This window comes from Macrobrachium rosenbergii, chromosome 37, assembly GCF_040412425.1.
Source record: "Macrobrachium rosenbergii isolate ZJJX-2024 chromosome 37, ASM4041242v1, whole genome shotgun sequence".
Classification (NCBI taxonomy): domain Eukaryota; kingdom Metazoa; phylum Arthropoda; class Malacostraca; order Decapoda; family Palaemonidae; genus Macrobrachium; species Macrobrachium rosenbergii.
This window is the reverse complement of record NC_089777.1, coordinates 5,830,874-5,855,873: the sequence shown is the minus strand read 5'-3', so window position 1 is coordinate 5,855,873 and position 25,000 is coordinate 5,830,874. Positions and strand designations below refer to the sequence as shown.

General features: G+C 37.7%; 2 protein-coding genes across 2 annotated transcripts in view; one reads left to right on the top strand and one right to left on the bottom strand.

Moving 5' to 3' along the window:
• The window catches only part of LOC136825274 (ankyrin repeat domain-containing protein 50-like), a 161,792-nt gene that overhangs the window by 71,704 nt on the left and 65,088 nt on the right, over positions 1-25,000 (bottom strand).
• Positions 2,945-3,982, top strand: LOC136825104 (trichohyalin-like). The gene has a single exon (XM_067081147.1). The coding sequence runs from the start codon at positions 2,945-2,947 to the stop codon at positions 3,980-3,982; it is 1,038 nt and encodes a 345-aa protein (XP_066937248.1).

Genomic DNA, 25,000 nt, shown 5'->3' with positions numbered 1-25,000 from the left:
TACTGAAGGAACTTTAAGTCCCTGGAGGTCTCTGCTGCTTCATATAACGTCATTATCGCACAGTTTGAGAGAGAGAGAGAGAGAGAGAGAGAGAGAGAGAGAGAGAGAGAGAGAGAGAGAGAATTCTTCCCTGAAGAGAGTTCGTGCCCAGCGGATTAATGATAAGGCCCGTACACAGGATAAAAGGACGAGACTATAATTCCGCCTCTCTCTCTCTCTCTCTCTCTCTCTCTCTCTCTCTCTCTCTCTCGTACTTCAAAACCATCCTTGTAAAGTCCTCTTGTCGTTCATTGACCTCAACGGAAATGACCATCGGGACAAAAGACAAAAGCAGGTCAAATACATCATAAAACAGAATACAGAATTTAGGCCAAAGGCCAATCGCTGGGGCACATGAGGTCATTCAGCGCTAAAAGGGAAATTGACAGTAAGAATGCTTGAACGGCGCAACAGCAGGAAAACGTCGCAGTTGTACTTTGAAACATTTGTTAGGAGAGGGTTGAGGAAAGTAAGACGGAAGACAGCGAATATGAGCGGAGGTACAGTAAAAGGAATGAAAGAGGTTGCAGCTAGGGGTCTAAGAAAGGGACGCTGAAAAGAACCTTAAGTAATGCCTACAGTGCACCGCATGAGGTGCACTGACGGCACTAACCCCCTACCGGATTCAGTTACCAGTTAGCCTTCTCTTCAATATATAGAGTCTACATTGCGAAAGTCTCCTCTGAAATTTAATGTCAGTAATAGTGTGAGGTTGGAATAATATTCATTTAAAAGTAGGATGCTTCAATTCTGGTATTCAAAATCTTCCTATGGTCCTTTTTTCTGAGGGGGGTGGGGAGGGAGGGAGGGAGAGGTTTCGAACTAATTCTAACTTTGAGACCATTTTTGTTTATCAAAAGTGGGAAGAACTGCCAAAGAGTTTCTTCTTAAGTGTGCGACTTTATATTAGCAGAATTTTTTAGATTGAATAAACAAAGAAGCCTATAAAAAAAAAATCCACAAAGCACTGAATCTGAAACATACGAATAAAATAATTACATCAATTTAAAATTCCCCAAATTCATTAAGGATTTCTAACATCATAAAACTTCTAATTCAGATCTCATACTCCTGAGAAATCATGAATCTGAAACATAAGAATAAACAAAATTACACCAATTTAAAAGTCCCCAAATTCATTACGGATTCCTAACAAAAAAACTTCTAATTCAGATCTCATACTCCTGAGAAATCATGAATCTAAAACATAAGAATAAACAAAATTACACCTACTTAGAAGTCCCAAAATTCAATGGGTTTTCTACAAAAATAAAACTTCTAATCTAATTTCTAATAAAGATCTAATACTCTTGAAAGTGCTGGTGGCATTGAAACATTAAGAAAAGATTGTGAGGGCCTCAGGCAGGATCTATATAAAAAAAAAAAAAAGCAAGGACCTTCCGCTGGCGTCAAACAAGGCGGAAGAATTTCAATAAAAGGCTCGCGAAGGGCAACCACTATACTCCTACAGCTTGATGCTTTAACCGATTAACTGGATACAAGATAACGCGCATGCGTATTACCAGTGTAGAGCAGAATAAAACAGAATATAGAATTTAGGCCAAAGGTCAAGAGCTGGGACCTATGAGGTCATTCAGCGCTGAAAGGGAAACTGAGAGTAGAGAGGTTTGAAAGGTGTAACAAGAGGAAAACCTCGCAGCTGCACTACAAAACAACTGTTAGGAGATGGTTAGGAAAAGTAAGATGGAAGAAAGAGAATTTGAAAGGCAGTACAGTAAAAGGAATGGAAGGGGTTGCAGCTAGGGGGCGAAGGGACTACAAGAAGAACCTTCAACAATGCCTACAGCGCACCAAGTGAGGTGTAATGACTGCACTAACCCCCTACGGAGGTTCTTTCTTTGTAGCCTACCTGAGCAGTGAATCATTTTGCAAGGCCAAAAGACAAAAAATAATACTAAAAAAAACGTGACCAGAGGTAAAGCACTTCACGAGAAAAAGAAGACAGAATATTGAACAATGTCACTTCACTTGACTTATTAATCAAAAGTAGGTTGAGAGATTCTTCAAAACTCTCTCTCTCTCTCTCTCTCTCTCTCTCTCTCTCTCTCTCTCTCTCTCTCTCTCTCTCTCTCATACAAACTGACTCTTGAGCGTTGTACTGTCGCTGTCTCAGTCTGGTATGTTTATGTGTCTACAGATTTCTATATGAAATTGTACAGTGTGTGTGAGTATAATGTGTGTGTATGTATATATATATATATATATATATATATATATATATATATATATATATATATATATATATATATATATATATATGTATGTGTGTGTGTGTGTGTGTGTGTGTGTGTGTGTGTGTGTTCGAGCTGAGGGGAAAAGCAATCAGTGATCGAGAATTCAAGCTGAGGAGAAAAGCCATAAATGATCGATCGAGAATTCGAGCTATCAGGAGGAAACACGACAGAAAATACGAGCAGGGAGGGGGGGAAAGTTTTAAATGACCGAAAATTCAAGCTGAGTGGAAAAGCCATAAATGACCGAAAATTCAAGCTGAGTGGAAAAGCCATAAATGACCGAAAATTCAAGCTGAGTGGAAAAGCCATAAATGACCGAAAATTCAAGCTGAGTGGAAAAGCCATAAATGACCGAAAATTCAAGCTGAGTGGAAAAGCCATAAATGATCGAGAATTCGCGCTGAGAGGAAAAGTAATCAATGATCAAGAATTCGAAATAAGACGAAAGCGACAAAAAATCGAGAATTCAAGCTGAGGGGAAAAGTGATATATGATGAGAATGCGAGCTGAGGGGAAAACTTATAAATGATCGAGAATTTGAGCTGAGGGGAATAGCGATAAATGATCAAGAATTCGAGCTGAGGGGAAAAGCGATAAATGATCAAGAATTCGAGCTGAGGGGAAAAGCAATAAATGATCGAGAATTTGAGATGAGAGGAAAAGCGACATACAATCGAGAATTCGAGCTGAGGGGAAAATTCATAAATGATCGAAAATTCGAGCTCAAGGGAAAAGCCATAAATCGAGAATTCGAGGTGAAAGGAAAAGCGACAAACAATCGAGAATTCGGGCTGAGGATAAAAGCGACAAATGATCGAGAATTTGAGATGAGGCGAAAAGCGACAAATGATCAAGAATTCGCGCTGAGGCGAAAAGCGATATATGACCGAGAATTCGAGCTAGAGGGAACAGCGACAAATGATCAAGAATTCGAGCTGAGGAGAAAAGCGACAAATGATCGAGAATTCGAGTTGAAGGGAAAAGCGACAAATGATCGAGAATTCGAGGTGAAAGGAAAAGCGACAAACAATCGAGAATTCGGGCTGAGGGGAAAAGCGACAAATGATCGAGAATTCGAGCTGAGGGGAAAAACGACAAATGATAGAGAATTCGAAATTTGGGGAAAAGCTATAAATGATCGAGAACTCGAGCTGAGGGGAAAAGCGACGAATAATCGAGAATTCGAGCTGAGGGGAAAAACGACAAATGATCGAGAATTCAAGATGAGAGGAAAAGCGATATATGATCGAGAATGCAAGCTGAGGGAAAAAGCGACACATGATCGAGAATTCGAGATGAGGGGAAAAGCGACAAATGATCGAGAATTCGAGCTGAGGGGAAAAGCGACAAATGATCGAGAATTCGAGCTGAGGGGAAAAGCGACAAATGATCGGGAGTTCGAGCTGAGGAGAAAGCGACAAATCATCGAGATGAGAGGAAAAGCGACTAATGATCGAGAACTCGGGCTGAGGGGAAAAGCGACAAATGATCGAGAATTCGAGCTGAGAGGGAAAGCGACAAATGATCGAGAATTCGAGATGAGAGGAAAAGCTATCTATGATCGAGAATTCGAGCTGAGGGGAAAAGCGACAAATGATCGAGAATTCGAGCTGAGGGGAAAAGCGACAAATCATCGAGAATTCGAGCTGAGGGGAAAAGCGACAAATGATCGAGAGTTCGAGATGTGAGGAAAAGCGACAAATGATCGAGAATTCGAGCTGAGGAGGAAAGCGACAATCGAGAATTCGAGCTGAGAGGAAAATCGACGATCGAGAATTCGGGCTGAGGTGAAAAGCGACAAATGATCGAGAATTCGAGCTGAGAGGAAATTCGACAAACGATCGAGAATGCGGGCTGAGGGGAAAAGCGACAAATGATCGAGAATTCGAGCTGAGGAGAAGAGCGCGATATGATCGAAAATTATAGAAGGAAAAGAAATAAACGACCGACAATTCAAGCTGAGGGGAAAAGCCGCAAACGATCGAGAACTCGATCCAAGGGGAGAGCGGCGACGCAGACAAACAAACGAACGTCAAACGAACTTGCGAAAGGCGGCCCGAAATAAAACAAGGCAAAGGAGAGGAGAGAACAATAAGCAATAACGCACCCATGACGCAATCGGGGAAACAATGCCATTGTGTCCAGAATCAATCCCTCAACACCCTCCCCCCCTCGCCCCCCGGGGCGTGACCTTTCGTTCGGGCCGAAGGAAAACACATGCGAAAGATAACCTCGTTTCTAAAATGATCTTCTTCTTTTTGTCTTTCTCTTTTCCTCTTCGCTTTTTTCTTTTTTATTTTTCAATTTTCCAGCCAGGCGCGATCGACCTGCTCTATATAAATCGCGCCATCAACAAAAAGGTCGCAAAAATAGAATGTGAGGCCAAATGCGTTCTAATCGAAATGTATTCCAGCGCAACCATAAATCTGTTTATGGTATTGTGGGTCACGACTAATATATATATATATATATATATATATATATATATATATATATATATATATATATATATATATATATATATATATATATATATATACATATATATACATGTGTGTGTGTATGTATGTATGTATATATGTATGTATGTATGTATGTATGTGTTTATATATGTGTATATATATATATATATATATATATATATATATATATATATATATATATATATATATATATATATACTGTATATGAAATATGTGTATGTACTGTATGTAAGGTAATCTAAAATACGCACAGTAATTCCATACTAGCAGTGATGACAGTTTTGGTATAATAATTTTAAGCCACGTAAGCACGCAGCGTATATATAGAAAAACGAATTCACACATACACATAAATACACCCACACCAACACAAAAACACACATACACACACACAGACGAGAGACGAACTGCTTCAAAATCTTTTTCCACTTCCTCTTCTCTTCGCCTTTCCGAAGTACGAAAATGATTGCATGTTCACACTTTTTTTTTCTCTCCTGTTCCCTTTGAAAAGCGACAAGAATGTCCTTCCGGAAAATTCGCTCAAAATGACAGAGAGAGAGAGAGAGAGAGAGAGAGAGAGAGAGAGAGAGAGAGAGAGAGAGAGAGAGAGAGACGCTAAACACCAATCATCAGGGTGGAAACAACAGGCCTACGGTCGCATCGTTGCGACCAAAAATAACTGAGGCCTCTCCTCTCTCTCTCTCTCTCTTTCTCTCTCACACATAGACCTAACGGAATCTCTTGCCAGTGTCTGTCCCTCTCTTAAACACACATCTCTCATACATAAAACAGTCGCTCTCTCTCACAGACAGAATGATGCACAAAGTTCTCTCATACCTAATACTCTTTCTCTCTCTCTCTCTGACTGACAGACACACACACACACACACACACATCTCTCATGCATAAAAGTCTCCTCTCTCTCTCTCTCTCTCTCTCTCTCTCTCTCTCTCTCTCTCTCTCTCTCTCACTGACACATCTCTCTGACAGATAACACACACACCTCTCATACATCTCTCTCTCTCTCTCTCTCTCTCTCTCTCTCTCTCTCTCTCTCTCTCACACACACAAACATGCACGGTGACGGTCTTCCTAATCCGGCCCACTTTTTCATTACGCCCACGCCTTCCAAACAACGCCCCCCTCCTCGCCCCGCGCCTCAACCCACCCTCCCCGACCCGCTGCCCACACCTCGGTCAACTTCAATAGCGACGGGCTGACATTTGTCGCGTTCTACACGGTACCGTTAATAATAACGCTTTCTCGCAAGCGTCTAATTACCTCCCGACGCCAAAGAACGATCGCTGGAATTGTTCAAAAACGTTTAATTATTATTATTATTATTATTATTATTATTATTATTATTATTATTATTATTATTATATGATAAGCAACTGCAAGTGACTGTTTACCTGACGTCGAGGTTAGAATCTGGCTGTCAGTTAATTCGTTATTTTATTTTTTTTTATATGTATTCATATACTCACAAAACATTCATAGATTCAACTCTGTATGACATATTATATATATATATATATATATATATATATATATATATATATATATATATATATATATATATATATATATATTATATATATATATTATATATTTATATTATATATTTTATATATATATATATTATATATATATATATATATGTATATATATATATATTTTATAATAAACATATGTATACATATATATATACATATACATATATATTCCTGGAAAGTTAAGGTCCCTCCACTCTAAAACTTCCGCCATACGGTCCATTAATTCCACTTTGCACCATAGTCTACCCTTTGTAAGCTTCCGAACTACACTCTTCATACGCAACAACTAGAGCCCACACACACACACACACACACACACTCTCTCTCTCTCTCTCTCTCTCTCTCTCTCTCTCTCTCACACACACACACACACACACACACACACACACACACACACAGCACACACTTCTTCCAGACTTCCAGGTTCACCTCCGAGATTCCGAACGAGGATTAAGAACGACTTCGAAATTCATTAGCCAACTTCCGGATCGACCCCACACTCCAGCTTCAGCGAATGTCGAGAATGGAAAAAGTTCCTCTCTCTCTCTCTCTCTCTCTCTCTCTCTCTCTCTCTCTCTCTCTCTCTCTCTCTCTCTCTCTCTCTCTTTGGCCCGCTCTTGTTTCTGATTTACATTAACGACATTGATGTAGGCTTAACTAGCAGGATAGCCAAATTTGCGGTTGACACCAAACTAGGTGTAAATGCAGCAGACCCAGATACAGTGGAAAGTTTAAGAAATGATCCAAGGAAAATAGGAGAGTGGTCAAAAAGATGGCAAATGCCTTTAAACTTGGATAAGTGTAACGTGTTACAAATAGGAACAAACAACCCTCATGTCAACTACATGCTGCTTGGGAATGACAGAAATAGTGTAGAGCAAGAAGAGGACTTGGGAATTATTACTACACCAAGGACTTAAAATCCACAAGCCAGTGCATAAAAGCTCAAAAGAAAGCACAGAAACTAGTGGGATGCACAGAGAGACAGTTCAAATACCGAAACAAGGAAACGGTGCTGCAGCTCTACACATCAGTAGTTAGATCTCATCTTGAATATGCAGTACACTTTTGGTCAACAACACTAAGAAAGGACATAAATAGATTAGAAGGGGTACAAGCAAGAGCCACATAGTTAATTTCTTCCATCAGGCAAATAGGTTACCAACTAGAGAGCCTGAACATGCATGGCTTAGAAACACGACGATTGCGAGGACAACTAATAGAAACATTCAAAATACTGAAAGGCATAACAAAAGTAGACAGTAACCTCTTCACATTAAACGAAAACCAGACGGGAAATAATGGATGGAAACTAGAACTGAAGAGATGCAACACATCTCATTGTGGGAACTTCTTTACATACAAGATATGTGACACATGGAACAAACTGCCACCAGTAGTTGTAAACAGCAACAGCGTGGAAGAGTTTAAAAGAAAGCTAAAAAAATCATTAGAACACTGTTGCTGGTATCCAGAAACCTGCGATAGAGATTTGTCAATACGAAGGCGATCGCGGATGTATGGTCCCAAACGAAGAACTATCTTGGTATCCCGAAATCAGACGACGCCCTCGACTTCATCGCATCGCATCGCTGGTTAAGCAGACTTACCAACATATGCGGTTACTGGAATGAAATGCCTGGAATCGATGATTACAATCTGTATCAGTATCATAGACAATTTCTTTTATTACAGTGATACTGAATTAAAATGTCTTTATGTCTTTACTATTTATTAGAAAAGATACTGCATATCTGTAGCATATTTTTTACTTGATATTTTGCTGTCCTGGTTCTGCGAAAATGTAAACAAAGAGTCAGGAAATACGCTCTCAACTAAACAGGAATATGGAGCGTCACTCTCTCTAGCTGATTCTCAGCGTTTCTGTTTGTTAATTTAATAAAGGAGCATGAGAATGTGATCACCGACCGATCTACAGGAAGCAGAACTTTGGAAAAAAAAGCGTGAGGCGTTGGGCGGGAGATGTAACACTCAAGTTTAACGCCATGTATCTGACCAACCTCCTCGTTCATCAATGCAGTCTCTCGCTGTTTCGACCATGTAAACCGCAGGTAAGAAAGCATTTTTGTTTTGTAATAATTGTAGTCAGGGCAACTTTAGGCTGCTGTGAGCAAAATGGTGTAAACTACCAGTTAGGTTAAAAGAAACTTAGGAATGGAAGGCCTAGGCTTGTGCTGCCTGTTAAATTGTTAATAATAATCACATCAGGCTAGCCTAGCCTAGCTTATCAAGGGAACACCAGTTTATCATCTAAAGCTATTATATTATATGAATATAATAATCTTCAAATGAAAAGAATGGAGCATATTAGAGTAGGTTAAAGTAGGTTAGGCTAACCAAATCATAGGGGTCTGAGGGGGCATAGCCCCCAGCTAAATAAGCATGGGTGCTCTAGGAGTGGTTAGTTAGTAATGAGCTTATTACAAAAGCAGTTGGGTATCAGGCATTAGGTTTGTATAATTTGATGTGAATCTTTAATTATTAATGTCTTTTATTAGGAAAAACAATCCTAATTTAGGTTCAGAATAGCTATGTGGAGGGTCTTACAATTTATTTTCATGGTGGATAGAGGGCTGGAGCACACAGTAGTATTATCGTATTGTTAATGGGGACTTAGATTTTGCCATTAGCTTACAGCCAGTTTATTAGTACTTTAAAAAGTGATGGTAAAACTTTGGCTATTTTTCTTATGGGTATACGAGGTTTTCCAAATTATAAAACTGTTTTAACGTGTGATACCTGCTTGCAAACTGGGCAAAGTGATTGTTTTTAATAAAACGTTTAGGCTGACATTTGAGATCTTGGCTGTTGTTTGCAGGTGGTCAAATGATTTGGGGTAGGATAACACCTGAAATAGGCTAGCCCTTTTTTTTCAAGTTGAGTTCCACGTAGGCTAGCATGTCTTCTGCATAATGCCTGCCAGTATGCAAGGCTACGATGATTGTGGCACTTATGTGAACTGCTTAGGCTAGACTATATTAGCTTAGTGGTATTATTATGCTATATAATATGCAGCTCACTTTCCAGCCACACAAAGCTCACCTTATTTTCTTAAGTGCTCATTAATATTTGTGTAAATGCTCAAATGACATTTCTTATGAATTCAAACATGCGATAGATGTTTTAACTTATTATTCTGGAGGTGGAAGAGAAGTACACAGGACGGTAGGTTTTTGTTATATTTTGAAATTTCATTGCAATCCGTTTTTAAAGTCCAGTCGTTAGAATAAATTAGAAAACCAATGGGAAAGATATTTTTATTGTAATATTTTTTTATTTACTAGAGTGAAGCAGGTAGATGCTGCCATCAAGAAGAATTTATGCAGAACTGGTGGTGGTCCTCCACCATTTCTTCGAAAGTCTTCTGAAGAGTTTGTCATAGCTGCATCACAGATGACAGAAGAATTAATATGGACAAGATGCGATTGAAACATTTCATCCAGTTGATGAAACTCTCTCTCTCATACGTGATGTTAGATTAAGTAAGTGCTCTGATGTTTTCAAGAATTAAATATATAAACTAGTGAACCTTCTCTTTTTTGATGGCCATTACACTCTTCCTTCAGTTGACAAAGTTTGTAATGCCTTTGGGGAAAGCAAAATGGTTATGTTTTTATTATTGATGGCTGGGTTTAAGATAACATTTTAATCTGTGTGACCCTAAAGGTTCCAGCACTTGTAATACTCAGTTCAGAAGTGTGAACGCTTAGTTGGAAGGACATGTGAATATGTTGATTTGCCAGATTTCAGTAAAGCTTTTAAAATCTCGGGTAGGCTCTCTTAAATAGGCTACTATTTAGTGCCCAAAAGATTTTATAGCCTAGCATCTTTCACTGTTTTGCACATATTTAAGCCTAGAAGCAATACTATACTAGATGATGGTGTAATTAATGAAGTATCTAATTCAACACAAGTAATTTTAGCAATTTTTCATTATATATATGTATATAATTGTATAATAATATATATGTAATGTATATATCTCTACAGTATGTATCATATATCTCTATATATATATATATATATATATATATATATATATATATCTTATATATAATATATATATATATATATATATATCTCTATGTGTGTGTGTGTGTGTGTGTGTGTCTGTGTGTGTGTACTGCAGAAGGATTTACAGGTTCTAAGGTGCAGTAGATCAATTATTTATTTATTTACTTATTATTTTCAGGTATTACGGAGCCACTGCCTTTAACCTCAGCACAATTAGAAAGTGGTGTTTCATTTAATGATGCTACCTCTACAATACAATCAAGATCAACTTAAAGATTGCCCTCGCCTTCTGCAGGACTCTGGCTCTTGCGTTGGCAGCCTTGTTATGATATAATTCTTAAACTAGTGTTTCTGAATAATTTGTATTAGACATCATAAGTAAAGTTCTAAATAATGGTGTTCTGATTTGACCAAACACAGTTGTATTCAAATTTTTTATCACCATTTTCATCTTGCAAGTACAACAGTCATGTCTTTCTCAAGGTGTCAACAACTATGGTAAGAGTTCCTGAATAAATCTTTTCTTATGTATGTAAAAATATTTATCCTTCATCCTTTCAGTCAATTCTAGTAATCTAGAATGAATTACCTCTTTAACCCTAGATTGCTTTTGCCATTGAATATTTTTTTCAGGATGAACCAAAAATAAATAAATAAAATAAATCCATTAGTGACTTTTTAAAGGCAAACATGTAAGTTATATTTTCATATTTCATTAAGTCAATTAGAAGTGTATTTTCATTTTTTCTTGGTATCGGGTACAATTTGCTATGCACATACAGCTGTTAGTCTCTCTTGACAAAAGCATTTTTGGTTTAATGTGCTGTCACTATCCAGTTCAATATTTAAATAGATTCTTAAATGATGCAAGTGATAAGATTATAGATTTATTGTTATTAAAGTGCAAAATCACCAGAACTGAGGGTTCCTTGCACTGTAAGCAAAACAGCTGCAATATCATCCTAGGTGCATTTTTGGGATGTACAAAATTTGGAAAAATATACTTTAAACCTAATGAACACAAAAATACATAATCTCTCAACCTATAAAAAAAAACTGTCAACAATGTGGGATGGAAACAATGAGCTTCTTGGGTATTGTCAGCCCTTTCAATGATACCCACATCAGGTTCATCAGCATCATCCAATTCAAGATTTTCTTCATCCTGTAAAGGTATTCTGTTTGTTATGGCACAAACATGAAGGACTGCACAAGCAATTATTATGTTCTTATAGTTATTCAACTTTATTCTAACTGGTATTGATAACTGCAAACAGTTTTTTAAGTAGTCCTATGGATGTTCTATAAGATTGCGAGTTTTGGTGTGCGCAGCATTATAACGTCTTTGTTTGTGTGTATTGGGAGCAAGAAATGGTGTCATTATGTAAGAATGGCATGGATAACCACTGTCTCCCAACAAAAGCCTCTATACATGCCCGATTCTAGGCTCTGTGCTAGTCTTGAGGTAGAAAATATTTTGGAGTCATGAGCAATGAACCCTAAGCCCATGAGATCTACCTGTGGCCTCCTAAAAACAATAAAGAATCTCTAAATTAGCCTCAAGAAAATGCATTTCCACATCCTCCAAATTAGCTTTATGAAAAACAAATATATTATCCTCTCATGTATGGGTTGTTTGTACATCGTTTCTCCAAGTATGCCTATCACTAAAATTACATCACCCAACATAGCTCTTTCTTGAAAAATGAATCATGCCATCCTCCACATAACATATTTTTATATTCACTAGGCTAGGGAATGGCAATTGTAAAATTCTAGTTTACTTACGGATGCATATTCAAGTCAGGAGGGGGTCCAGAGGGTGAAGCCCCGGGTCTTGGAAAGGAACAGGATTCTAAGTTGTAAAACTCTATATTTAACTTCTAAGTTGGGTTTGTATCTGGCTATTAGCATAAGGGAAATACTGAAAATTCTTAAGGATATATATCAATGCAGAGAGACAAAGAGATGCTTCTCTCCAACTAAACTGGAAATTTTATATATATAGCCTCCTCATGCATCAGGAATTTGGCTTGTATTTGGCATTCACTGCCTGTGAAAGCCATCGGATAACATATAGGTAGTTACAAATAGGCAATTAGCTTCATACTTCTTAAAAGGCTCGGGCAATCTCACTTTCGCATCACATGAAATAGCCTAGTAATTTACAAGAGCACCTTATACTTTCTAACAAGGACTTATTATAAACAGCCTCCCATGAAAATTTCACGCTTGCATCACCTAGTAGTCTCCTGTGAGTTGCAGTGGCTGTACTGATTTCAACTTTCTTGGGCAATATAACACTAACACATTAAGATTTCTAGATGTATACCAATTAAATACGCAATTTTTGTATTGGGAAACTAAACACGTCAAAGGACCTATTTTGAAGGAAAAGAATTCCAACAGAGGTGCCTGACTGTGGTTGTTTTTCCACGATGAGCTCGAATTCATCCGTCGTCGGCAGGCAAAGACCTGAACATGTATTCTTTTCAAGACCTTTGTTGTGCTGTTATTCAGGTCTTTTTACCAAAAATTGTTTCATATTTTCGATAGACATTGTAGATAAATCACTTTTAAACGTAAATGCAGAGTTGAAATTTACATTCTTTCAATTCTGCCATCGAAGGGATGCATGCGACATCTCCTTCACCATGGTTCCAAAATTACATTGTTAAATGCGAATGCCTGCGTATGATCGTGTGGTTTCTGTAAACGGCAACAGCGTGGAACCATCGCATACAACGAACCGTCGTATGATTTCTGGATACGAGCCTGTGACTGAATAGTAAAACCTGCTCCTAGAGATAAGTGAGCACATGATGTCTCCTCGGATGGACTAATAAGTCTTTGAGACATCCTGATCCTTGTAACTCCTTGTAACTCTCATAGCTTCCAGCTCGGTTTTCTTGACAAAGTAATATCTACGGTGTTTCTCTCTCTCTCTCTCTCTCTCTCTCTCTCTCTCTCTCTCTCTCTCTCTCTCTCTCTCTCTCTCTTCCAATTACCTTTACTTCTTCTGTTGACAAAGTAATGTCTATAGTGTTCTCTCTCTCTCTCTCTCTCTCTCTCTCTCTCTCTCTCTCTCTCTCTCTCTCTCTCTCTCTCAGTTCTGCTTTCTTGATAAAGTAATTTCTCTCTCTCTCTCTCTCTCTCTCTCTCTCTCTCTCTCTCTCTCTCTCTCTCTCGATCTTGAAAAGTAATAGGCTATATATCTTTCTCTCTCTCTCTCTCTCTCTCTTCCAATTTACTTTTCTTTTTCTGTTCTGATAGTTCAAGAATCTTTTACACATACTCTACACATTCTCTTTGATAACCGATAGTTCTCTCTCTCTCACTCTCTCACATTCTCTCTGATAACTGATAGTTCAAGAATCTACTTTTACTGTTCACACACTCTCTGATAACTTTTGATAGTCAAGAATCTACACATATTCTACATTTCTCTCTGATTACTGATAGTTCAAAGAATCAACTCTCTCTCTCTCTCTCTGATAACTGATAGTTCAAGAATCTATACATACTCTACACATTCTCTTTGATAACCGATAGTTCGAGAATTTACACATACTCTACACATTCTCTCTGATAACTGATAGTTCAAGAATCTACACATACTCTACACACACTCTCTGATAACTGATAGTCCAAGAATCTACACATATTCTACACATTCTCTCTGATAACTGACAGTTCAAGAATCTACACATACTCTACACACTCTCTCTGATAACTGATAGTTCAAGAATCTACACATAGCCTACTCTACACATTCTCTCTGATAACTGACAGTTCAAGAATCTACACATACTCTACACATTCTCTCTGATAACTGACAGTTCAAGACTACACATTCTCTCTTCACCCTTTTGTTCATGAAAGCCGTCCACATATCTGCGAACTTTACTTCGCCTCGGTTACTACATAGGACACCGCTTAAAAGGGCCCCTTAACCGAATCTCTGGCCTGGTTCCTTTAAGAGGACCTCCACATCATCTTTAAGAGAAAGAAAAGAAAAAAAGAGGAAAAAATCAGCACGGGAGAAAGACGGTAAACATCTTCCTACAAGCCTCCCTACTCTGAAGAGGTTCTGCTAAGTATGAAATGCAATACAATATACGATTTGTGTCAAAGGCCAAGCGCTGGGACCTATGATGAGGTCATTCAGGCTGAAAGGGAACTGGAGAGTAAACGAGGTTTGAAAGTTGTAAGAGATAAACCTCGCAGTTGCACTATGAAAGAACTGTTAGGAGAGGGTGGAAAGTCAGATGGAAGAGAATATGAACGGAGGTCCAGTATAAGGAATGAAAGAGGTTGCAGCTAGGGGCCTAAGGGACGCTGTAAAACCCTTAAGCAATACGCCTACAGTGCACCACGTGAGGTGTACTGACGGCACTATCCCTCTACGGGGGTTCTTTCCAATGAACACCATGTTGGAGGAACAAATCCACAGTTAGGCTATGTACAGGGTGACCAGACGTCCCGTATTTGACGGGGATTGTCCTATATTTATGACATTTGTCCTGTGTCCCGTATCGACCCTCCCCGGGACGCCTTTTGTCCCGTATTTTCAATATTTGAAAAAAATACAATATACTGGTGAAATTTTGCAAAATACGGGGTAAAGGCGGCCGCCCAAAATTGGCAACAGTGCAGTGGGCCGGCGGCAAAAAATTCTACAGGCAGCAAAGGTATGGTATGTATGTGTATGTATATATATATATATATATATATATATATATATATATATATATATATATATACATTATACATACATATATATATATATATATATATATATATATACATTATATATATATATATATATATATATATATATATATATATATATATATATATATATATATATATATATATATATATATATATATATATATATATATCAACTTCATCACATACACAATTGTTCTGTGCATTAGTAGAATTACTAAAAGGACCTCATTCAAACTGGATGGTATCTAATGGAGTTTTATTCAAAAAGTTACAAGCTTTCTTGGACAAACAGTCCACATTATCAAGTATCCGTACGGATACTTGATAATGTGGACTGTTTGTCCAAGAAAGCTTGTAACTTTTTGAATAAAAACTCCATTAGATGACATATATATATATATATATATATACACCATACCTTTGCTGCCTCTAGAATAATAATATCTTTAGAAGCTTGACTTTTAAGTCAATGGCTCCTGTGGTGGGCTTGTTCAATAGGGATAGGGTTCATCCTCTGAATAATAATAATAATAATAATAATAATAATAATAATAATAATAATAATAATAATAATAATAATCTTTAGAAGCTTGATTTTCAAGTCAATGGCCCCTGTGGTGGGCTTGTTCCATAGGAATAGGTTTCATCTTCTGAATAATAATAATAATAATAATAATAATAATAATAATAATAATAATAATAATAATAATAGAGTTAATGTCTTAATCGCTCGACTAAGTTGCCGAGCCGTCGGCATTCAGCCAAAAAAAAAAAAAAAGTCTGCAAATGCATCCGGGCACCCTACTCCCCTTCCGTCCACCCTTCCGTCAAGACTTCATGGATCCCCTCGCTTATGAAATTCGATCGATGACTCAGGGACCTGAACTTTTCACAAGAACCCGATCGATACTGCTGCTTCTTCATCATCTGCCTCTTCCTTCAGGGAGCTCAGTTTCCGCCTCTTCGAAGTCCCCTAATTATCCCAAAAGTCAGATGCAAACGAAGTTCAAGAAGCGGGGATGCGAAGAGAAAAACGAGGAATAGAATAGAATATAGGATTTAGGCCAAAGGCCAAGCGCTGGGACTTATAAGGCCATTCAGAGCTGAAACTGAAGTTGACAGTGAAAAGGTTTGAAAGGTGTAACAGGAGGAAAAGCTTCTGCAGTTGCACTAGGAATAAACTGTTAGGAGAGAGTGGAAAGTGAGATGGAAAAAAGAGAACATGAACGGAGGTACAGTAAAAGCAATGAAAAGGGTTGCAGCTAGGGGCCTAAGGAAGGGACGCCGCGATGAACATCAAGTAATGCCTGCAGTGCACCGCATGAGGTGCGCTGACAGCAATACCTCCCTACGAAAAGGATAGAGAAGAGAACGGCCGAGTCTCAATTTTTTTCTGATCAGCAAGAAGTAAACAACTATATGAGGAAAAAATAATTAATATTCATATACACCAAGAACTTAAACCAGATCGATTTTACATACATCCATACAAGACACTGAGAGAGCAGAGAAGAGAGAGAGAGCATATAGAGAGAGAGAGAGAGAGAGAGAGAGAGAGAGACTTCAAAACGCTGATGAAAAGCACATGAGAAGACGTAACCAGCATATATTAAGAGAAAGAGAGAGAGAGAGAGAGAGAAAAGCTGATGAAAAGAGAGAGAGATCAGAAGACAAAACGCTGATGAAAATACATGAATCAGAAGAGTAAGAGATATATTAAGAGAGAGAGAGAGAGAGAGAGAGAGAGAGAGAGAGAGAGAGAGAGAGAGAAGCTCCAGACGTTTGGTTAAATGCACATAAATCAAAAAATGTAACCAGTATATGTTACAGAGAGAGAGAGAGAGAGAGAGAGAGAGAGAGAGAGAGAGAGAGAGAGTTCACAGTTCTCCCAGCCGTAAAGAGGAAGGAAGTGGCAACCTTCTCCCCTCCCGTCATCCCACCCCATCCCACTGTGAAAACAACCCCACTAGCAGTCAACCTCACCAAAACCTTCAAAAGCTCCCACCCTCTCAACCCCCAAATAACACACGCTCCCACACACACACACATACACATAACATGTTCGCCCCAACATACCGGAAGTCTGATTTCTGACGTCAAACCACCGCTGAATATCCACTTTCATGGATTGATAACCCGTTGATCTGGCGTCACAAAAACCGAGGTCACTAATGTAAATGCACATTAAGTTCAAATTTCCTAATGTAGTTATACATCTATCTATCTATCTATATATATATATATATATATATATATATATATATATATATATATATATATATGTGTGTGTGTGTGTGTGTATATAATATATATATATATATATATATATATATATATATATATATATATATATATATATATATATATATATATATATATATATATATATATATATATATATGACTTCTGAAGAAGGTGTATGGGGGCTGACACACTCAGACGTCCCCTGGATAAATATTTAATCATATTTCCTACTAACGACCTTAATGGAAGAAGTGGTTATCCGCACGGCATCCGTACTGATTACGTGCCTTATCCGCACGGAAGCCCCCTTCCACCTCCCCCTGGGGCAGGGGCAGGGGGGAAGAGGGTTAATTCAATACAGAACACGCAGGGAGAAGAGAGGGGACTGACTGGTCTGGCCTGGTACTGAAAAACTCTTTGGGTGGAAAAGGTTAGAGGGCGAGGCAAGAAAAAACAACACGGACAGACATACACAAACAGACACACAGACAGACAGACAGACAGACAGACAAGACACACGCACAGACACACAAAATACCTCCCCTCAAAAACGAAATGGCATTCATTAGCTTAAAGGTTTTAGACCGACAGAATGCGTTTCTCTCTGTGTAAAAACCATTTCGGAAACTTGCTCTCATTTGTGAAACCCATTTTGAGAATTTCTTTCATTTTGGAAAACCATTTCAGAAACTTTTTCTTACTGTGGAAAACCATGAAAATTAGTTCAGAAACCTTCTCTTATAGTGGAAAACCATTTTGGAAACTTGCTCTCATCGTGGAAAACCATTTCTGAAACTTTCATTGTGGGGAAACCATTTCAGAAACTTTCTCTTATTGTGGAAAACCATTTCAGAAACTTTCTTTAATTGTGGAAAACCACGAAAACCATTTCAGATACTTTCTCTTATAGGGGAAAATCATTTCAGAAACTTTCTCTCATTGTGAAAAACCATTTCGGAACTTTCTCTTGAAGTGAAAAACCATTTTGGAAACTTTCTCTTTGTGGAAAACCATTTTGGAAACTTTCAGTCACTGTGGAAAAGCATTTCAGAAACTCTCTCTCACGTTGAAAACCATTTCAGAAACTTTCTCTCATTGTGGAAAACCATTTCAGAAACTTTCTCTAATTGTGGAAAACCACGAAAACCATTTCAGATACTTTCTCTTATAGGGGAAAATCATTTCAGAAACTTTCTCTCATTGTGAAAAACCATTTCGGAAATTTCTCTAGTAGTGAAAAACCATTTTGGAAACTTTCTCTTTGTGGAAAACCATTTTGGAAACTTTCTCTCTCTCTGTGGAAAAGCATTTCAGAAACTTTCTCTCACATTGAAAAACCATTTCAGAAACTTTCTCTCATTGTGGAAAACCATTTCAGAAACTTTCTCTAATTGTGGAAAACCACGAAAACCATTTCAGATACTTTCTCTTATAGGGGAAGATCATTTCAGAAACTTTCTCTCTGTGAAAAACCATTTCGGAACTTTCCTTTGTAGTGAAAAACCATTTCGGAAACTTTCTCTTTGTGGAAAACCATTTTGGAAACTTTCTCTCACTGTGGAAAACCAATTCAGACATTTTCTCTCACAATGAAAAACCATTTCACAAACTTCCTCTCATTGTGGAAAACACTTCAAAACTTTCTCTCATTGTAGAAACCATTTCAGAAACTTTTTCTCGTTGTGGTAAACCATTTTGTAAACTTTCTCTTATTGTGGAAAACCATTTTAGAAACTTTTTCTTATTGTGGAAAACCATTTCGGGAATTTTCTTTCATTGTGGAAAAAACCATTTCTGAAACATTCTCGCATAGTGGAAGACCATTTTGGACACATTATCTTGCTGTGGAAAGCCATTTTGGACACATTATCTTGCTGTGGAAAGCCATTTTGGAAACTTTCTCTCATTCTGGAAGGCCATTTCAGAAACTTCTCTCAATATAGATTGTGGAAGGCCATTTCGGAAACTTTCTCTCACTATGGCAAGCCGTTTCAGAAACTTTTACTCACTGTGGAAAACCATTTTGGAAACTTTCTCTCATTCTGGAAAACCATTTCAGAAACTTTCTCTCATTGTGGAAACCATTTCGAAAACTTTCTCTCATTGTGGAAAACCATTTTGGAAACTTTCCCTTATTGTGGAAAATCATTCGGAACTTTCTCTCATTGTGGAAAACCATTTTGGAAACTTTTTCTTATTGGGGAAACCCATTTTGGAAACTTTCTCTCATTGTGGAAAAGCATTTCAGAAACTTTTCTTATTGTGGAAAACCATTTCAGGAACTTTCTTTCTGTGGAAAACCATTTAAGAAACTTTCTCTCATTGTCGAAAACCATTTTGGAAACTTTCTCTTATCATGGAAAACCATTTCAGAAACTTTCTCTCATTGTGGAAAACCATTTCGGCATCTTCCCGTTATAATGGAAAACCATTCGGAAACGTGATTCGCAGGAGAGGCTCACTCTAGCAAAGAGACTATTTTACTTTTTCTTCTCTCTCTCTCTCTCTCTCTCTCTCTCTCTCTCTCTCTCTCTCTCTCTCTCTCTCTCTCTCACCAGTTTCATATATCAAGAGTAGGGTGTAGTTCCTCCTCTCTTTAGTAAAAGGAAATTACATTAGTATACAATTATCTGTCTTTCTCTCTTTTATAAAAAACCAATCATTGCCCATCTCTCTCTCTCTCTCTCTCTCTCTCTCTCTCTCTCTCTCTCTCTCTCATCCTTCCGTCGGCTACTTGGCCTTCCTCTTCCTCCCTTGGCACCCTTCCATCCATCGAATACTTCCTAAGAGACCCCATCTCCACAACTCTCCCAAAAGCCCTTTCCTCCTCCTGTGTCCTTCTTCACTGGACTCCTCCGACAGAATTAACATGAAATGCCCCTAAGAATAGAATAGAGTATAGAATTTAAGCCAAAGGCCAAGCTGTGAAAGGGAAACTGACAGTACGAAGGTTTGAAAGGCGTAACAGGAGGAAAGCCTTGCAGTTGCACTATTAGAACATTGTTAGAGACGGTTAAGAAAAGTAAGATGGAAGAACAGAGTATGAATGGAGGTACAGTCAAAGGAATGAAAGAGGTTGCAGCTAAGGGCCAAGGGAAAGGACGCTGCAGAGACTCTGAAGTAATGCCTACAGTGCACCGCATGAGGTGTACTAACGGCACTACCCCCTACGGAGAGAATACCAATCAAGAACAAACAGCTCTAGACACAGAATATGACTCACCGTCACCAGTACTGTACCTTTTCCACCTTTCCTGTCAACGAACTCTCTGTTGATTTAGCCTCTAATTTCTCTAGCGTTGTTTTTCTCATAACGACAGGTGGTAGTAACTTGGCACTTCTTTGTCTGTTAACAGCGAAGGGCCTCCTTCTTAACTGTTTGCTTTCATAACCAAAACTCATTAGGAGACTAAATGCCAGTGACAAGCTATTTACAAGGCTATTAGTTTAAGTACGCACATACGTACGCTGTGTGCATATTCATTCTTCTCAATCTTCTAAATATTCAATCTTCTTAATGTGTATATTAATTCTTCTTAATCTATATATTCATTCTTCTTAATGTGTAAACACATTCTTCTTAATCTTATATATATTCATTCTTCTTCATATGCCTATTGATTCTTCTTACTGTGTATATTCATTCTTCTTAATCTACATATCAATTTCTCTTAATCTTATTGTATATATTCATTCTTCTAAATCTCAATATTCCTTCTTCTGTATTTATATATTCATTCTTCTTAGTGAGTATATTCATTCTTCCTAATCTAAATATTCCTTCTTCTGTATCTATATATTCATTCTTCTTAATCTTCTATATATTAATCTTCTTAATATGTATATTAATTCTTCTTAACTATATATCCATTCTTCTTAATGTGTAAACACATTCTTCTTAGTCTTCTATATACTCATTCTTCTTAATGTGTATATTCAATCTTCTTAATCTATATATTCATTCTTCTTAATGTATAGTGCACGTGTGTTGTTTGAAAAGCAGTCAATTACTAGAGAACATTACCCTTACTATAATTTATTTATAGTATCGATAATGGAATTTTGCATAAGGTGGTATATAAAGCCGTGCGCGCTATATAGCCTACATAAACAGTAATTACTGAATTATTACATGAAATTGTCCGTAAAAAGGTAATTACAGGTGACTGTACACCATTAAATGTAATTATTTGGTAGTACAGAGGGGGAAAAAATGCTACCAGCCAGAATTCGGGAAAGAAGTGCTACCAGGTAGAAATCGGGGAAAAATGCTTTACAGGTAGAAAGCCGGGAAAAAATGCTACATGCAGAAATCGGGATAAAAAGTGCTACCAGGCAGAAATCGGGATAAAAAGTGCTACCAGGTAGAAATCGGGAAAAAGTGCTACCAGACAGAAATCGGGATAAAAAGTGTTACCAGGCAGAAATCGGGAAAAAAGTGCTATCAGGCAGAAATCGGGATAAAAAGTGCTACCAGGTAGAAATCGGGAAAAAGTGCTACCAGACAGAAATCGGGATAAAAAGTGCTACCAGGCAGAAATCGGAATAAAAAGTGCTACCAGGCAGAAATCGGAATAAAAAGTGCTACCAGGCAGAAATCGGGATAAAAAATGCTACCAGGCAGAAATCGGGATAAAAAGTGCTACCAGGCAGAACTCAGGGAAAAAAGTGTTACCAGGCAGAAATCGGGATAAAAAGTGCTACCAGGCAGAAATCGGAAAAAAAGTGCTACCTGGCAGAAATTACCATCTACTATCCAGGACCCTATCATACTCATCAAATATTTCTCGAAACAATCGGACGTTTCACAAGCCCGACATTCTTTCTGCAAGAGCTTCTACCATAGACCTGCCTTTATCTTACCAAACCGTGGATCTTAACCCTTTTCACAATTGATCCTTGATCCCATTTTCCTACTGAGAGCATCCAGGTTTGCGGAACAGCAGCACCAATATGCAGTAAATGTTCCTCGCTGTCGAACCTCTTAGTCTGAGAGGTCCTTTATTCCTCACACAGTTAGACTGTGGAACAGTCTCCCCTGAGGATGTCGTGCAGTTGGAAATTCAGAAGTTCAAGCGCAGATGCAATACATTACTACCCTAATACAATTCAACCTGTATTTTAATATTTTACTTAACTTTGTTTATTTATTTATTTGTTAATTTATCTGCGTTTCTAATAACGCATCTACTCTATCTGTATTTCCCATTTTTTCTGTTACTTCTTTCGAATTGATTGACTGACTGATTAGAAATTTAGGTCTTGAAGACCAAGCGCCGGAACCCATCAGGATCATTCAGCGCCATAATGAAGGTGAAATATATAAATTAATGATATGATTGATAATGAATATTCTTTGGAACATTGAATTTTAAGTCAATGGACCTTATGGGATTGTTCCATGTGATTAGGGTTCATCTTGTCAACAACAACAACAACAACAATAATAATAATAATAATAATAATAATAATAATAATAATAATAATAATAATAATAATATCATGACAAAGTGAACGTCTGGTTCAATGACGAATATCAGAGTGTAGTTTTGAGGACACAAGATGCTTCCGTTCCTTGAAAGAAGATAGGACCTTACAAACACGGAATAATTCTACCCAACAAGAGCTACGGCGCACCGAGATGTTCTCCTGCTGAAAAAGAACAGAAGGCTGCTGCTAAAATGAACCCTTTCAAGCACAATTCAGCAAAAAAAAAAAAAAAAAAAAGTAGGCTACTTTCCAATATGCACTTCTTTGTGTTCACTCAACAAGGCCTTCCTTGTTCAAACTGATGGTTCTGTCATACTGTCCAATGGAAGAGGACAACTGTTGGCTTATGTTTTGGACAGTGAGCAGAATTAAATTAACCAGTTAGTTTTTTATTTCCTTCCCACTGTGAATCTCTTATTTGACCTTGATGTGTACTGAGGTGGAAATTCATAAGTCATTTTCATTCATTTTCCTCTGTGAAGACCGCTTACTCCATAGCTACTTAGTTGTCTGCTATTTTTCGTAAGTTAGCTAGAAGTGGGTTCTTCTTTGTATTACTGGAGAAACTGACAATGCCTATGCTGGAAATATACAACTGTTCCCATTGATTTTCGCAAGGCCCTGTGTTCCTGTGATTCTTTTAACTTCCAGAATAGAAATCCCCAGATTCTGTAATTAGAGAGATGAGAGATGAATTTTCAACTAATAGATTGCGAAGAGTATTGTTGATGGGCGCTACAGTGCCTGTATTTATGTAGTCTCTGGTGTTCCTCAGGCTAAGTGTTCTCGGTCCACTACTATTTTGTCAAATACCAAACAATATGAAGCCTAAGTTAGAAAACAAGAAAACAAGACGGTTGCTTATTATACATGACGCTACATTTCTGCCTTCGACCCGACCCTATCTCCTCACTGTACACCTTTGATTGAAGATTGTCTGACAAGAGATTTAGCTAATTTATGTGATCTCTGGTGTTCCTCAAAGGTAAGTGTTCTTGGTCCACTACTATTTTATGTCATGCCAAAGAATAAGTAGTCTAGCCTATAAAACAAGATGATTGCTTATGTAAATGATACTACATTGTTGACTTTGACCCAAGACTTAGCTAATTTATGTGATCCTTGGTGTTCCTCAGGGTAATGTGCTTGGTACACTACTATTTTCTGTCACATACCAAACAATATGTAGTTTGGCCTAGAAAACAAATGATTGCTTTTGTAAATGACGCCAGACTGCTGCCTTCGACCCGACCCTATCTCCTGACCGCAGGCCTGTGACTGAACATTTTCTCGCAAGAGATTTAGCTAAATCAGCGCATGGCGCAAAATATGAAAGTGAACCCTGACAAAATTCTGTGAGATATAAATGACACTGGATCCCGCCAAGACTGATCTCACCGACGGTTCTGCCACTAGGTACAATTCCTTCACAATTTTAAAGTCGTTCATTGCTTCCACTTAGCATCTGAGGCACATACCCGGTCCACCTTTGCTGCAGTTACATAGAAGAAAAATCAGCATGTTATCAGTTTATTTATTTATTGTTTCTTTTTTAATCAGTGATATCTCTGAGATCTCTTCTTTTTGTGCTTCCCTTTACCTCCTCTTACTTCTCCCTAACGAACACCATACTATTCTTGGGATGCTTGAATTTCAAGCCCCTTTAGTGGGCTTGTTCCATAGGAATAGGGTTCATCTGCTAAATAATAATAATAATAATAATAATAATAATAATAATAATAATAATAATAATAATAATAATAATTTCTTTCAAATGAACACCTCATATTCTAAGGAAGGTTGAATTTCAAGTCAATGGCCCCTATGGTGGGCTTGTTCCATACGAAGAGGGTTCATTTTCTGAATAATAATAATAATAATAATAATAATAATAATAATAATAATAATAATAATAATAATATCGAGAATATTGGCATCTGAGCCCATTACTGCCCACACCCGATTCCTAACATCCGTTGCGAAGGTCTAAGCACTAAAATGTCTCTTTTAAATCTTCATAGTCATAAGACTCTTCTACTTTTTACTTGTAAACTTGAAAGAAAACTAAAAAAAAAATGTAAGAGCGAAAATTAGGTTTAAAGAATGACTGAAGCTGAACTGAAGCTGAATGGAGAGAGAGAGAGAGAGAGAGAGAGAGAGAGAG

Bases quoted from the DNA above. Each gene is read 5' to 3' on its own strand.
- LOC136825104 (XM_067081147.1), top strand. From the start codon at position 2,945: ATGAGAGGAAAAGCGACATACAATCGAGAATTCGAGCTGAGGGGAAAA.